This window comes from Folsomia candida, unplaced genomic scaffold (genome assembly GCF_002217175.1).
Source record: "Folsomia candida strain VU population unplaced genomic scaffold, ASM221717v1 Fcan01_Sc021, whole genome shotgun sequence".
Taxonomy (NCBI): Eukaryota; Metazoa; Arthropoda; class Collembola; order Entomobryomorpha; family Isotomidae; genus Folsomia; species Folsomia candida.
The window spans coordinates 2,465,901-2,480,044 of NW_019091213.1; the positions used below are offsets into that span (position 1 = coordinate 2,465,901).

The 14,144-nt window shown below is 38.8% G+C and overlaps 3 protein-coding genes across 3 annotated transcripts; all 3 read left to right on the plus strand.

The window, feature by feature from the left end:
* Positions 1–58: 58 nt before the first annotated feature.
* Positions 59–3,264, plus strand: LOC110858394 (cyclin-dependent kinase 11B). The gene is made up of 5 exons (XM_022107163.2): positions 59–362; positions 481–883; positions 992–1,708; positions 1,811–2,309; positions 2,408–3,264. The coding sequence occupies exons 1-5, from the start codon at positions 88–90 to the stop codon at positions 2,824–2,826; spliced, it is 2,313 nt and encodes a 770-aa protein (XP_021962855.1). The 5' UTR covers positions 59–87; the 3' UTR covers positions 2,827–3,264.
* Positions 3,265–3,675: 411 nt separating this feature from the next.
* Positions 3,676–8,580, plus strand: LOC110858489 (zinc finger protein 658B). Its single transcript, XM_022107293.2, has 6 exons — positions 3,676–4,199; positions 4,309–4,877; positions 4,998–5,400; positions 5,746–6,141; positions 6,532–6,698; positions 6,774–8,580. Exons 2-6 carry the CDS (start codon positions 4,844–4,846, stop codon positions 6,986–6,988), a joined length of 1,215 nt encoding a protein of 404 aa, XP_021962985.1. The 5' UTR covers positions 3,676–4,199; positions 4,309–4,843; the 3' UTR covers positions 6,989–8,580.
* Positions 8,581–12,922: 4,342 nt separating this feature from the next.
* On the plus strand, positions 12,923–14,102 carry LOC118438463. Its single transcript, XM_035858783.1, has 4 exons — positions 12,923–13,249; positions 13,332–13,448; positions 13,526–13,862; positions 13,945–14,102. The coding sequence occupies exons 1-3, from the start codon at positions 13,177–13,179 to the stop codon at positions 13,807–13,809; spliced, it is 474 nt and encodes a 157-aa protein (XP_035714676.1). The 5' UTR covers positions 12,923–13,176; the 3' UTR covers positions 13,810–13,862; positions 13,945–14,102.
* The last annotated feature ends 42 nt before the right edge of the window (positions 14,103–14,144 follow it).

Sequence of the window (14,144 nt, forward strand, 5' to 3'; positions counted from 1 at the left end):
ACGAATTGTGTGAATTTTGTTTTTGTGAAATAAAGTTTGAGAAAAAATTAAATTAAAATTGAGTTATAGTAAAATAGTTACAACAAAATGAGTGCCTCGGAGGACGAAGTGATGGACGATGGACTGCACATTAAACCTCCACAACCACACCACCGACACAAGGATCGTAAACGAGACCGAGGTCACCGGCACTCACAAAAGTCGAGTCGGAATAATAAAGACGTTCCACTTACTCAAGGGACGATGGGTGTGGTTAGTGGAGGAAGTGGTGAAAGAAGGCAACATGAGCGAAGACATCATCATCGTGACGAAGATCAACGACCACGACATCGAGAGGTGGAAAGGATTGAGAGAAAAGAAAGGTACCCAAATGCCAAAGTTATTTTAAATTATATTTTAAAAACTAGTTGTAATATGAATGTACTACTCATGAAGGTAATTTTTAATCATTTACTAAATCGTTGATCTTTTACTTGACAGGGAAAGAGGTCCCTCATCATCATCGTCGTCGAAGCAGGGACACCATAGATCGAGCAGCAGTAGAAAGCGAGGCGACGAAGACAAATCTGCCGGTAGCTCGCGAGATGTTGTCCTATTCGAAGTTAAGAAAGAACGGAGAAATATTGAATTGGAGAATGAACGGGCGCTACGAGAAATTGAGAGGCGGCGAGAAAAGGAAAAGGGTCAACCAGATCCATTTGATGGTGAAATAAGTGGGAGACATCGGCGTGAAAAGAGGTCACATCGGGACAGGGACCGTGAACAACGGGGCGGTGAAAGGGAAAGAGCCCGGCGGCAAGCTTTGCCTACTACGCCACCAGAAGAGCACGTGGAGGAAGAAATTGTAGAAGCTGTAGATCCCAGAATTCAGTTAGAAGTACAGGTACGTAGTACACACCGTGCAATGATTAATTTAAATGCAACTACTAATTATTTAAAATCTTCAAGTTGTGGAATATTATGGATTGTGTGTATCATTTTCATTTTCTAGGATATCGAAGACAGCAGTGGCTCTGATTTAGAAGAAGGTGAACGGTCAGGATCAGCCCATTCGAGAGAAGATCAAGAACCAGAGGAGGAGGAGGAGGAAGATGGACACGGAGATGCTTCGGATAAATCTGATGTTAGCAGTGCTTCAGATAACGAAACGGAAGAAAAACCAGAACACGATGAAGAACAAGCAAATAAGGCAGCGAGCGATGTTAGCAGTTCTGGATCGTCTCGAAAATCTCATTCCGAAAAATCAGATGCATCCTCTTCGTCCTCCTCTAGCTCTGAGAGTGATTCTGATGATGAAGGAGGAAACGAGACCAAAGATAATGGTGAACAAGACGGGCCGTCAAAACCGTCCAAAGTGCCACGAAAGGACTCGCCAACACCATTTGGTGGACAAGGAAATAATGACCCTACTTCTTCCAAGCAGCAGATGAGTGATGACAGTAGAGAAGTTCCTTCCGTTGTAATTACCGTGGATGAAAACGAAGAAGAGGATGATTTGCTTCCCCCATATTATCCAGCAATTCAAGGATGCCGTCGAGTTGAGGAATTCCAACTACTGAATAGAATTGAGGAAGGAACTTATGGAGTAGTTTACCGTGCAAAAGAAAAAAGGACAGACGAAGTAGTGGCTTTGAAGAGGCTGAAAATGGAGAAAGAAAAGGACGGTTTTCCCATCACATCATTGAGAGAGATAAACACCTTATTGAAGGTGAGTCTAAGGATAATTAAGCATTTATTATTAAGTCTGTACTTCCTTATCTATCATGCTTCATACTTTTATATTTATAAATCTACATTTGTATTTTTACAGGCACAACACGAAAACATTGTCACCGTCAGAGAAATTGTTGTCGGAAGTAACACAGACAAGATTTTCCTGGTGATGGACTACGTAGAACATGATCTTAAAGCATTAATGGAAACTTTAAAGTTAAAAGGTCAAGTTTTCCTCCCCGAAGAAGTTAAATGCTTAATGATCCAGTTGTTGCGTGCTGTCGCACATTTGCACGACAATTGGATTCTACATCGGGATTTGAAAACCTCAAATTTGCTTCTTAGCCATAAGGGAATTCTAAAAGTGGGAGATTTCGGCTTGGCCAGAGAATATGGTTCCCCCTTGAAAGCGTACACTCCCATCGTGGTCACTTTGTGGTACCGAGCTCCGGAACTCCTCCTAGGAACAAAAGAATATTCGACGCCCATTGACGTGTGGAGTGTGGGATGTATTTTCGGAGAACTGTTAAAAATGGAGCCCATGTTTCCAGGAAAAATGGAATCAAACCAACTGAATTTAATATTTCAATCTTTGGGTGAGTCCTTTAAGTCATTTTTTAAAAATATACATTCTTCAAGTAAATATTAATGCATTTAAAGATTAATCTATTAAAAATCCTTCCTTCCTTCCCAGGTACACCCAACGACCGAATATGGCCAGGATACTCACAGTTTCCCATCGTACAAAAGATGACATTTGCCGATTATCCGGTCAATAAGTTAAAGACAAGATTTGGACACTTGACAGATCAAGGAATCGACTTGATGAACAAATTCCTCACATTCAATCCAGCCAAAAGAATTACTGCAGAAGATGCATTGGATCACGCCTTCTTTAAAGAAATGCCCGTAGCAATAGATCCCTCAATGTTCCCAACGTGGCCAGCAAAGTCCGAGCTGGGTCATAGGAAAGCAGCCGCGTCACCAAAACCACCCTCTGGAGGGCATCAGTTCAAAGGAATGAAGGATGACGAAGACACGGCCGGATTTTTCCTTGGTGGAGGAGACGCGAGAAGACAGCCCACGGGGGCTGGATTCAGTTTAAAATTTTAATTATGCAAGTTTTATACTCATAAATAATGTCAGTTATATCCAGAAGTACGAGGAAAAGTCGCATCTCGACTGGATTTTTCAGCTCTTGTAGAAGATAAAGCTAGCGCCGCAACCCGAGTCAAACACACTGGCGTAAGGGACATCGGCTCGGCTTGAGTACAAGCATTTCCAGGTTCAAACCCCAGCACGGTACAGCTAACTTTACTTTTTGCAACCTAGTTTTCACCACAATCGTTATACTGTTGTATAGGGGGTAAAGTTCTACTAGCAACATAGTCGGACCACCCCTGGGAAGATATTTGGGAGTGGTTAATGTCATCATTTTTTCGTACTGACCACACCCCCACACGCTCTCGGTGCGGTCCGAATATCCTACTAGTGGAACTTGACCTCGTATGCAAAGTTAAAAGCATTTTAGTCAAAACGGGGTTGCAAAAATATAAACTAGCCTCCACTGAGATTTGAACCCACGTACTTGTGCTACAGGCTGCGCCGATGTCCCTTATGCCAGTTATTTGACTCGGGTTCCAGCGCTAGCTTTATCTTCTACAAGAGCTGAAAAATCCAGTCGAGATGCGACTTTTCCTCCTACTTCTGGATATAACTGACATTATAAAATCGTTACAAAAATACTACATATTTTATCAAATAGTTCTTGTTAACTTTGCATTTTACAATTTATGAATAAACATTGCGTGAAATGAAATGGTACAAGCATATTGCATAATGCGTACTTTTGTTATCTTCAGAATCACTGCGCTGGGGACGACATACAAAACGCAACGTAGAGGGATTTGAGACGAATGGAGAGATGAGAGTTTCTCAGTTTCTCCTCGCGCCTTGCGGTTACCTTGCTGGGTTGAGGGAAGGATGGGATTGGGGAAATACATTTTTTTCCTATGCCTGCCTGCGGTTTACACTTTACACAAAATGCCTTTTGTTGTTGACATCAACCTATTCCCAACTCCTCCAGCTAAGAGTAAAAAACGAGCCAAAATTTCGCAAATTCTTCTCAAACTCATGTCCTTGCGAATTTATTTATGTACATAGTTAATCATGATGGATTAACTACTCACTTAACTCCTGTGGGTAACATAGAGTGAGAACTTTTAACGAGGCTGATCTCTCCGAGAGAGGAGGAGAGAGGGCTTAAACTTGTGAAAAGGAGGAAATATTAAAGGAAATAGGAAGGAAGGGATGATTAATTAGTTAAATGTTTGGTAATTGTTTTAGTTGGTAAGTTAGTGAGAGTGAGGGCAAGCTGTCAAAAGTTTTTATCTGATAACTGTAAAGAAGAGGGGTGTGGCGTAGATGTTTTACAATATGAGATATCATAATTTTTTAGTTGGCGTTCTAGTTAACGTCACGTTAAGGTAAGAAATTGGTTGACATTTCAAGTATAACTATGTATATAGAAGACTTGTGTAATTAATTTCCGTTTAATTTTTGTCCATTTTGATTAATGCGTTTGATTTATTTTAGTTTTTCGCGGAGTTGAAATCCGATACCTCATTTCTCCTCCCTTCAAGACAAGATTGAACCTGTTCAAACGACCATGTCGATAAATATCTGTGGACAGAAGTACCCACCAACGAACGCAGCGAACAAGTAGAATAATTCAACGAAATCGAAATCAAGTCGAGAAAAGAACAGTTACATTAATTTTGAAAAGACAAATTGTTCTGAGTGTGACCAAGTATTAACTTGTGAATAGAAAACAATTAACGACTCTTTCGTGTGTCATCATCATTAAGTTTAAAAACGCTAAAAATATTCCGTGTCAGTGTCGTCACATTATACGAACAATTTCAACTTTATATTGTCACCCACTTAAAAAACTTGTGCTGAACAATACAAAACATTGTTATGAATGATAAATCGTGGTTGAACATTTAACATTCCGTGTGTCGCCGTACTTGAAAAAATTGTGTCGTCAAATCGCATTTCTTCCTACACTGCACTGTCCTCCAACCACCTCCCCCAACACCGAAGGATATAAAGCTCCTTCCAACTTGCGATGAACATTAATATATCTCAGGCTCAAAATACTGGTAACCACTCTCTTCCCCATTTCATATCCCCCTTTCAATCGCAGCCTAAAAAAAACACACTTTATAATTTATTAATTTGTAAACTACGGAGTATGAAGTAATATTTGTATCTGTCTGCAGGAGGATGGGCTACCGACGCGAACACAATCTACTTGACCATGCCGATCCCCTCCCCCTCGGACCTGTTGGACGAGGCTTCTCCTGGTGACTCTTCCGGATCCTCCTACGCCTGTCCCGTCTGCAACGTTCAGTTCGCCACTCGTTCCCAGCTCATGGGCCACACGAGAAAACACATGAAGGACAAACTGTTCCAGTGTAAGCTCTGTGAGCAAAACTTTCCCTCCCACAAGGAGCTAAAAGCCCACATGGGGAACAAGGGGGAAGGGGAAGGTCCCTACCCCATCAACTGCGGTATCTGCGGCTCCACCTTCCCCTCTCAAGCCTGCCTCACCCATCACCTCAACTGCCACAAACAAGCCGGATCAGCTCCCGTCATCATCGACAACCCGGCTGCAGAGAGGAGGTCAGATCACGACACCTTTATTTCAGAATAGTATAGCTTATCTGTAGTCCTCCTGATGAAAGACTAACTAGCTAGTGAAATGGATATATAATACAAACACTCTTGATGGAAATTTGATAGAAATTTTCAAGTGTTTCCAGAAATCGGAAATGCCCTCCGTTTCACGAGTTAGTTACAACTTCAAATGAAATTGTCTATACGAGAAGCGTGTCGTGTCGTGACCGTGGCGTGATGATTTGTATACAATTTGCATATGCGCATGACAAATTTACTCTCTTACTTACTCGCTTCGTTGAATTTTATCATTTTTTTCTGAGTTTGTCCTTTCTTTGTTTGGTTTCGTAGTGAATATCAGATCCAGATCCAAGTTCAGCCACAGGACCCGATGGCCCTCGACCTTGACGTGCTTCAAGGCGGTGGCCATACCCTTACCGTGGACTCCTCCCAGATCGACATCTCACACCTCGGTCACGTCGTTGTGATCCCGTCCTCTGGGATTATCACGACCTCCTCTGCCGCCCACCACCAGCACCTCAACAACAATTCCTCCATGGCCAATAACCCGCCCCCCTCCAAACCAAAGGCGAAGCGAAAGAAGAGAGCAAACAATAATAACGCTGCGAATAATAATCACAGCGGAGTGATAGCGGTAGCAAATAGTATCCAGCACGGAGTGGCCCACGCCCACACCATTTCGGGGACGAATATCCACGTGGAAATTTTAGCTAATCCTAACCATAGGTGATTATTATGAATTATGTGTCCGCTGCTCGTTTGGTTTTGTTACTTCCGCTTCTCTTTTGTTTCTTTATCGTTTCTGTTTTTTTTATCTAACAAATTTCTAAATTACAATATGATTTGCAACGTTAGAAAAAGTTTTTTTTAGCTTTTAACGATGCAAGGTCTATTTACGACTTTAGAAAATTCAAGTAATCATTTTTTTAGACCACAATTTCTGAAATTATGTTACACTAAATGTGCTAAGTTTATTTGCTTTTTGTTTTAAAATTAATTTTCCTAACACTGATATAGTTGATCCTGAATGAAATGTTAAATATCTATACCTGCGACACAAACAAGTAGGTTTTGTTCCTTCTGAACTAATGTTGTCATTTCCCCCTAAAATTCCAGGTACTCGTGCTCCTTGTGTAACAAGACCTTCAAAAACAGCCAGCACGTCCAGCGTCACTTGAGGATTCATACGGGCGAGAAGCCCTTTTCCTGTACCGTTTGTTCCCAGTCCTTCTCCTTAAACCACAACCTTCAACGCCACATGCGAACGCATACGGGCGAAAAACGTGAGCCTTGATAAAATTATTACTATGCATGTATTAGGATATTTATTTAACTAATTGTAATATATTTGATTGCAGCCCACAAGTGTCCCGTGTGTACCAAGGACTTTGCGGAAGGGCATAACCTTAAGCGTCACATGATTTCCGCCCACGACGGTCCCACCCCGTACATCTGCACCATCTGTTCCCGCAAGTTTGCGGAAAACTCTATCCTCAAAAAGCATCAGAGCAAAGCCCACAAAACTGGTGGGGGTGGTGGGAGCACGAGTAGCAGTACGAGTTCGGGAAATTAAAAGGGTTGTGAAATAAATCATCAGATGGACAAAGAAAAAATCAAATCAAAGCCAGTTTACTGCAAATCTATCTCCTACTACAAATGATTAGTGAACTGTCTTAAAAATTAGCTAATTAATTAATATATCGAAGAACCAAACTAAAAGAATAAGAAAAGTTTACAATTTATTTTAATGAGAACAAGTGATCGTGTATTCCCGAGAGTGGACGGATTCTGGAAGATTAAGATTATTAATCTTTGTGTATTATTACCGTTTGAGTTTAATCATGGTTATGTAAATTATTTCTGGTACGTAATTTAAGTGTGGCATTTAGAGAGTTTACATTACATCCATTTTTATTAGTTTGTTAATTTCTATACTGAAATTATTGTATTTTCATTACGAGTTCGAAGTACAATTTTTAATTTGTGTTGTTTGTTAGAAAAGATGTCAGGATCAGAATCACCTAAAAGTTTGTTACTACACAAGTTTTTGACCCGAGAACAATTGTTGATTTATTTAACTACTTGTTATCAATTGTTAACTAACTTCCCGTTCCCGTTATTGTTATGCTATTATTACGCAATCATTCATTGTTCGTTGTTCTGAGAATTATTGTTGCCCGTTAATTTTGATTAAGATTGAATTTTTCCTCAAGACGAAAAGATGGCTTGAAACTTATCAAGAATTTAAAGTGTGATAAGTAATAGTTGTTGTTAATTGTAAACTGACTAACATCTTGGTTTTTACATTACTTTCGCTGAGAAAAAATTAATGTCAATCTAAGTCGGATATTTAAAAACCGTATGTGTACTTATTTACACATGAATTAATTGTTATGCATGTAGACTACTAATTATTTAGTAAAATGGTTTGGTTTAAACGAGGTATTAATTAGCTAATACGCCATGATAATATAATGTAGTTGTAATGGCCAGAGAGAGAAAGAGAGACGGACGAGTGATACTACTTTTTCAACCACAAATTACTACAAAATGTGTATATTTAACTTTACATATTAATTAGGACAACAAGTAGACTAATTAATTATAGCTTAGATTAGGTATTACTTACATTTGGATATGAATATACATAACAATAATCGCTACATGATTAGAATATAAGTTTAAATAATTAAACGGTGTCATCCATCCTGCCCTCCCTATCCTCCTAACGGGGTGATGATGATAAGTGAGTAGATAAGTTAAAGATTTACATCTAAATGTGCAGATCTGATCATATGTAATATTTATCATCATCACATACCAACCCAAACCACAAAACAAACGAATAACTGCTGCGATCATATATTAATCGTAAGCATAAGTTAAGTTTTTTAGTAGTATTTCTAATTAACAAGTAATCCATGTCGTCGTCACATCACTTGAAACGAGAGGTGTGCACTGCGGCGATCTGTGTAATGGCATGATGAATGTTAGGGAGAATAATGGAGCGGTGATTTAAGGCTAAAAAATAGTGATGGGGGCGAGAGAAATTGTAAATGGTCCAAGAGAACGAACCCCACCCACTGAAAACCCCACCCCTTCCTTCCTTCCTTTTTTAAAGAGAGCAATAAAATAATAAAAGTGTTACGTAAATTTATAGCAAAACATTGCCATCGGTGACCTATTTTAATGGATGCATATCAGAGTTTGTACATAATGTATGTGTATTCTGGACGGTCGAGATTTTATTTTGCATGTAAATTTCTATCTTCTATTATCTCTACTATTTTCGTATTATGTAGATTTCTTATGCTAATAAACTTATAATTGCAAGCTTATAGCTTACTAGCGTTTAGCCCGGCCAAGGCCGGGTTCTATGGTTCCAGTGGGGGGTGTGCCCAAAGCGAAAAATCCGTCATACTATACTTTAAATAATTCCCAGTGGAGACTTTGTCATACCAAATACACGCATCAGAGTGAGGGTTTGCCCAGGTCAACTGCATTTTAATTAATCTGGTCACAGTACAATTTGATTTCCCCCTGTGGGAGTAGTTGAATGGCTAATTACTTAAATTCCCGTCGCGTGGGAGTAACTGCATAGCTAACTATTTAAATTCCCCCGCTTCACGCTCCCGTTAAGTTCCATAAACCCCGTTAACTTCTACAATTAACGCCAAGCTATTGACGGATTCGGATTCAGCGTCAAAAATACATTCGAATTGATATGCGACATCACGAATAAGCCATATTTAGTCCCCACGGTCACGGCAAGGTCACGAGGGCCTCGCAGGTCAAAACTATTGACGGCGTTGGATTCAGCGTCAAAAATACATTCGAATTGATATGCCACTCGCTGTGGGTGGAGTTTCTCAAACTAAAATAATTAATTAATAGTGTTTATTAAGATCCATTATCATGATAACCACTATTGATGAGTGATGTGATGTATGTATGTATACTGCACACTCAATTTACTTGCACACTGTGTTTATATATTAAAACATTTAATTTGAGCTTGATGGCAAGTGAACGTACGTGAAAGTCACGTGCAGGCGAAGTGAGACTCATGCAGTATGAAAATTTATGCATGCGCTTCCCTCTTTGTCTCCTCTACGGGGCAACTTGCATTGAGAGCCACAGGGACTCAGTCAGCGACTTAACACTAACGCTTTATTAGAGTGGATGCGCGTCTGCAGACAGAATTTAAACAGTTCCAATCAGACGAAAAATTTCGCATTCGCCTTTAAAAATTATGCATATTCTCGAAATCAGTAATTTTCATTGAAAATGTGTTTGTCTTTCGTTAATCCACGTAGGCATTTACATGTATGTACGTACCACGTTAAATAAATCTCACATTTATAAATTCACCATAAAATCTCAAATGTAAATTCCCTGTATCCTTCGACCTGAGAGAAAGCGTTCCCCAACGCACGTTCGTCTGCCGAACGACTTGTTGGTTGTCTATGACACCAAAGATTGTTGCAGTAAATTTTATTTCTTCCCGATTATGAACAATTTTGATAAGATTCTGAAAAATAATATGGATGAGTCCAGGATTCTTCAATCACTAACGGCTACGCCGGTGTTTCTGGGTTCGGTTGTAACTCGGAAAAAATGGAAAATTTCATTTTTTGAAAAGCTGGATATTATAATATCCAGCCTTGTGTATCCATGTGTCTGTCTGTCTGTCTGTACATAAATTCCACAAATTCATGCTTTTACGTAAACTGCTTGTTCGTTACAATTTAACTAACATAAAAATTAAATAAGAAATTAAAATACTCAATAAAAATCAATAGTGCAGGCAGACTCCATATAGCCGAGTCAGGGATAGAGTCCTTACTCGGTGAGTTCTAAATTTTTCTCCGAATTGACCGACATAATATTACCAAACTCGTTGTGGATAGTTAAATGTTTGTTAGATTCTCTATTATTTGGCAATTTGGCATAAAAACCTTTAACACATTGAATTTCCAAAGCTGGGTGTGCTATCGAGAAGTGGTTTTTATCCCTCAAATACCAAATTTCAGACGGAAATAACAACTTCTAAAAACGGTGGTCAGCCTCCAGGGTCACTCTGGTTGTACTTTGCTCACTTTTAACTTCATATTCTTTCATAAGAAGCCATTAAGTATCACCGTGCCGGATTTAATGTTTTTAAAGCAATTTCTAAAAATCTGGATGGTTCACCCCATAGGGTCGCTCCAGATAAAAATTTTACCAATTTCATTCCATATTTTTACTTTAAGATACATAAGAAACATTTCAGCTCGATATGACGATTTTGAAAAATCAGTATTCCAATGCTAAATATCCAATCTACATTGGGCATGATGGGTCAAGTGGTTGGTCGGTGGGGGTCATTTACATAACTATTAACAATGCGATGACGCCAGCAGTCTAGCTCCGATTTTGACGAAACCACGAAAATTATGTAGCATTAGATAAATCATTAAGCACGTGTTTCAGGATTTTTCATAATGCTCAGTTTAAACGAAATTATGACGGGATCCGTGAGCGAGATTTTTCAATTTTACTGTGAAAATTTTCTCGCGAGGGAGGAAAGTACAGATTCTCAGATTCCATCATACATATCTTCTTTAAACTTAAAATTCGTGGGCGTGACGTGGTTTTTTCCGAGAATTTCGGAATTTAAATTTCTCGCACAAATTTTTAATTATGATAAATTTTGAAAAATGTAACAAACGAGAACTTTTTGAAAAGCAGATTTTCAATGGAATTGTGTGGGAAAGGTTCTTGCATTTTTTAAGTCAAAATTGGAAAAATTTACGGCATTTTCAAAAATCTTGACTTTGACTGATCTTGGTACAACTGAAGCCTTCCGCTTTTTTCCTGAAAATTTTAAAACTGATCCTGTCAAAATCGGAAAAACCACTTCATGCCCATTTTAAGTTTAAGTTTAAACGAAATTCTGATGGAATCCATAAGCGAGAATCTGTATTTATGTCCCTCGCGAGATAAATGTCACAAAAATGGAAATTCTCGATCACGGATCCCATCATAATTTCGTTTAAGCTAAGCATTATGAAAAATACTGAAACACGTGTTTAATAATTTATCTAATGCTACATAATTTTCGTGGTTTCGTCAAAATCAGAGCGAGACTGCTGGCGTCATCGCATTTTGTTAGTTAAATGACCCCCACCGACCAACCACTTGACCCATCATGCCCATCTTCTAAGTCATCCTTACTTTTCACCGAAGATCAACTATACAAAATTTCCAGTTGTATTTAAATAGAGTTATCGTGCGTACGGAAGGACGGCTTGACAAATCTATAAGGCCGCCTTAAAACGTAAATCCTCAGAATAATCAGAATACAACAAAATATGTAATGCACTTGATATCGAATTTATCGCTAAGTACTACTCCCCCGACTCGGGCTTCATTGTCAGTGATTGGCAAAATCCACCAAATTAGCAAATAATTAAAAAATAATTCGTTGACTGAGTTACGGCCGCACCCTAAGAGGAAACGAATTGATTCATCCTGGGATGAGTCCTACAAATGAGGAACAGAACATAAATAAACAAGAGCAAAATAGATATCATAAAATAACCATTAAATATGAACAGTAATAGGTACGGTTGTTATCGTGCACCTCACAGGACTGACGGCTCTCCATTTAGCAAATGTTCTACAGTTGATGGAGTTATTGGCCAAGATGACTCCAGATTTAAAGATGTCCAGACCAACCAAAATCGTTCGCTAAGATTGCGAACGACGCCACTTCGAGCTACGGGTAACTTGATCAACAATTTTATTAATTTTCATAAAAGCATTACTTATGTAGTATTATTGTAGTAAAAACGACAATTTTCTCCATTTGTTTCAGACAAATTATTAGCACTTCGAAACGGATATGGTAGCAGTCCCAGTCCGGGTGTAAAGCATGTCAGCCACAGGCGTAACCGTAAAGAATTCGGGCAAGAGGGCAGAGAAATTAGTTCATTTGTTGAGAGCAAATTAAACTATGCGAAAAGACTCATCGATTTTGGATTCATGAAAGAAGCGTACTCTTATTGTGAAGAATTGACCAAATCATTATTGTGGAGGCATGGAATTCACAGGAAGGAACAAGAGTTGGCAAAAGATATCCTCGCCGTGACAGAGGAACTGCTGGTCACTTGTGATGAGGTACGCAGGTCACCCGGAGATCAAGTGTGGGTACGAGAGTTGAGGAAAATAGTTCAACGAGATGACAAGGTGAGTCCAGAGGACGTCGCGATTTTTTGGCCTATTTCCGTTTTCAAGACCCCTCGAAGTACAAGAAGTGGTATCTCAAACAAGGGTGTTCGCTGCTATGTCTCTCAGTTGCGAAACGCAGCCAAAGTTGCCGTACCGGAACTATGAACTTGGACCCTTGCCGGGCAAAATTCTTAATTTTGGCTGTAGGCACCTGTCTCTGGCTTAATTGACAATTCCTAATAAAAAATACAATTTTGGAGTGTTTAAAACATATTTTTAAACACTAACTGCTATTTTAAAAAAAAATATTTTTTTCGAATTAAAAAAATTGTTCTTAAATTCGAAGTTTATGCTTTTTAAACACTACAAAATTGTATTATTTTATTAAGAATTGTCAATTAAGCCAGAGACAGGTGCCTACAGCCAAAATTAAGAATTTTGGCCCGGCAAGGGTCCAAGTTCATAGTTCCGGTACGGCAACCTGGCTGCGTTTCGCAACTGAGAGACATAGCAGCGAACACCCTTGATCTCAAATATTTGGAGTACTCCATGGATCCAATCCGAATTCCAGTTCCTCCCGTTCCTCTGTTTGTAGAAAAATCAGATCCACAATCAATTTCAGGTATTTTTTTATAAATTAAATACGTTACTCTCAAAGTTGTTTGTCTGAAATGTGTTATTTAACTTTAATGTGTAATTAGCAGGACTGCGTTGTATTAGATTTAACTCTTCAAATAAGTCAAAGTTAAAAAAAAGTCGAGATCGTCCCCAGTCACGACCGTCACGACCTGGGCCGTTAACATCAAGTCCTCACACGATGGGTAAAAATTGTACCGTAAAATCACGTATCAATACTCAGATTGATTTATTTAAGTAGCGTTTAACGTTTTATTTATAGCGTCAGGAAAACTGAGATTGGCCCAAATTCAACCAGAACAAACGCCTTTGTTTTATGATCAAATGATCCAACCTGGTGGAATGTCTTTGGATACACGTGCCTTGACTCAGAAATGGGTGTTTCATAGCCAACCCACTCATGCAAAGACTATGTTAGAAACATTCGACAAGAATGCAATGATTCTTCCAGACCATACAAAAATTCAACAATCGTACAAACAGAATCATTCAGGCGACGATGACGAAAACTCGGATGGCAAGCTTCCTTCTCCACTGAAAGACTGAGTACCTCTTCCTCTTATCTAAAACCACATCATAACGTCAACAGAACATGTGTTGTATGTGCACATGATAAAAGATATTTCTCAATAATGCATGTAATGATTAATTATATATAATTAAAACATAATTATAATTTAGGAGAGCACTTCAGCTGAACTCTGCATACTTCTTCCACATGCTTGACCCTGAATTATGAAAATATATAATTAAAATTACGGACTAGGTGGATAACTATACTAATTTAAATATTACTTAATCAACAAACTGTGAAACCTTAAATTCAATCAAGTGTCACTAAAGATTCATTTAATAATATTTAATTTAAATAAACAATTACA

Bases quoted from the DNA above. Each gene is read 5' to 3' on its own strand.
- LOC110858394 (XM_022107163.2), top strand. From the start codon at position 88: ATGAGTGCCTCGGAGGACGAAGTGATGGACGATGGACTGCACATTAAA. The intron at 1,709-1,810 runs GTGAGTCTAAGG...GTATTTTTACAG, and splicing joins AGATAAACACCTTATTGAAG to GCACAACACGAAAACATTGT. The intron at 2,310-2,407 runs GTGAGTCCTTTA...CTTCCTTCCCAG, and splicing joins TTTAATATTTCAATCTTTGG to GTACACCCAACGACCGAATA.
- LOC110858489 (XM_022107293.2), top strand. From the start codon at position 4,844: ATGAACATTAATATATCTCAGGCTCAAAATACTG. The intron at 4,878-4,997 runs GTAACCACTCTC...ATCTGTCTGCAG, and splicing joins ATCTCAGGCTCAAAATACTG to GAGGATGGGCTACCGACGCG. The intron at 5,401-5,745 runs GTCAGATCACGA...TTGGTTTCGTAG, and splicing joins AACCCGGCTGCAGAGAGGAG to TGAATATCAGATCCAGATCC.
- LOC118438463 (XM_035858783.1), top strand. From the start codon at position 13,177: ATGGATCCAATCCGAATTCCAGTTCCTCCCGTTCCTCTGTTTGTAGAA. The intron at 13,250-13,331 runs GTATTTTTTTAT...TGTAATTAGCAG, and splicing joins AGATCCACAATCAATTTCAG to GACTGCGTTGTATTAGATTT. The intron at 13,449-13,525 runs GTAAAAATTGTA...TTTTATTTATAG, and splicing joins ATCAAGTCCTCACACGATGG to CGTCAGGAAAACTGAGATTG.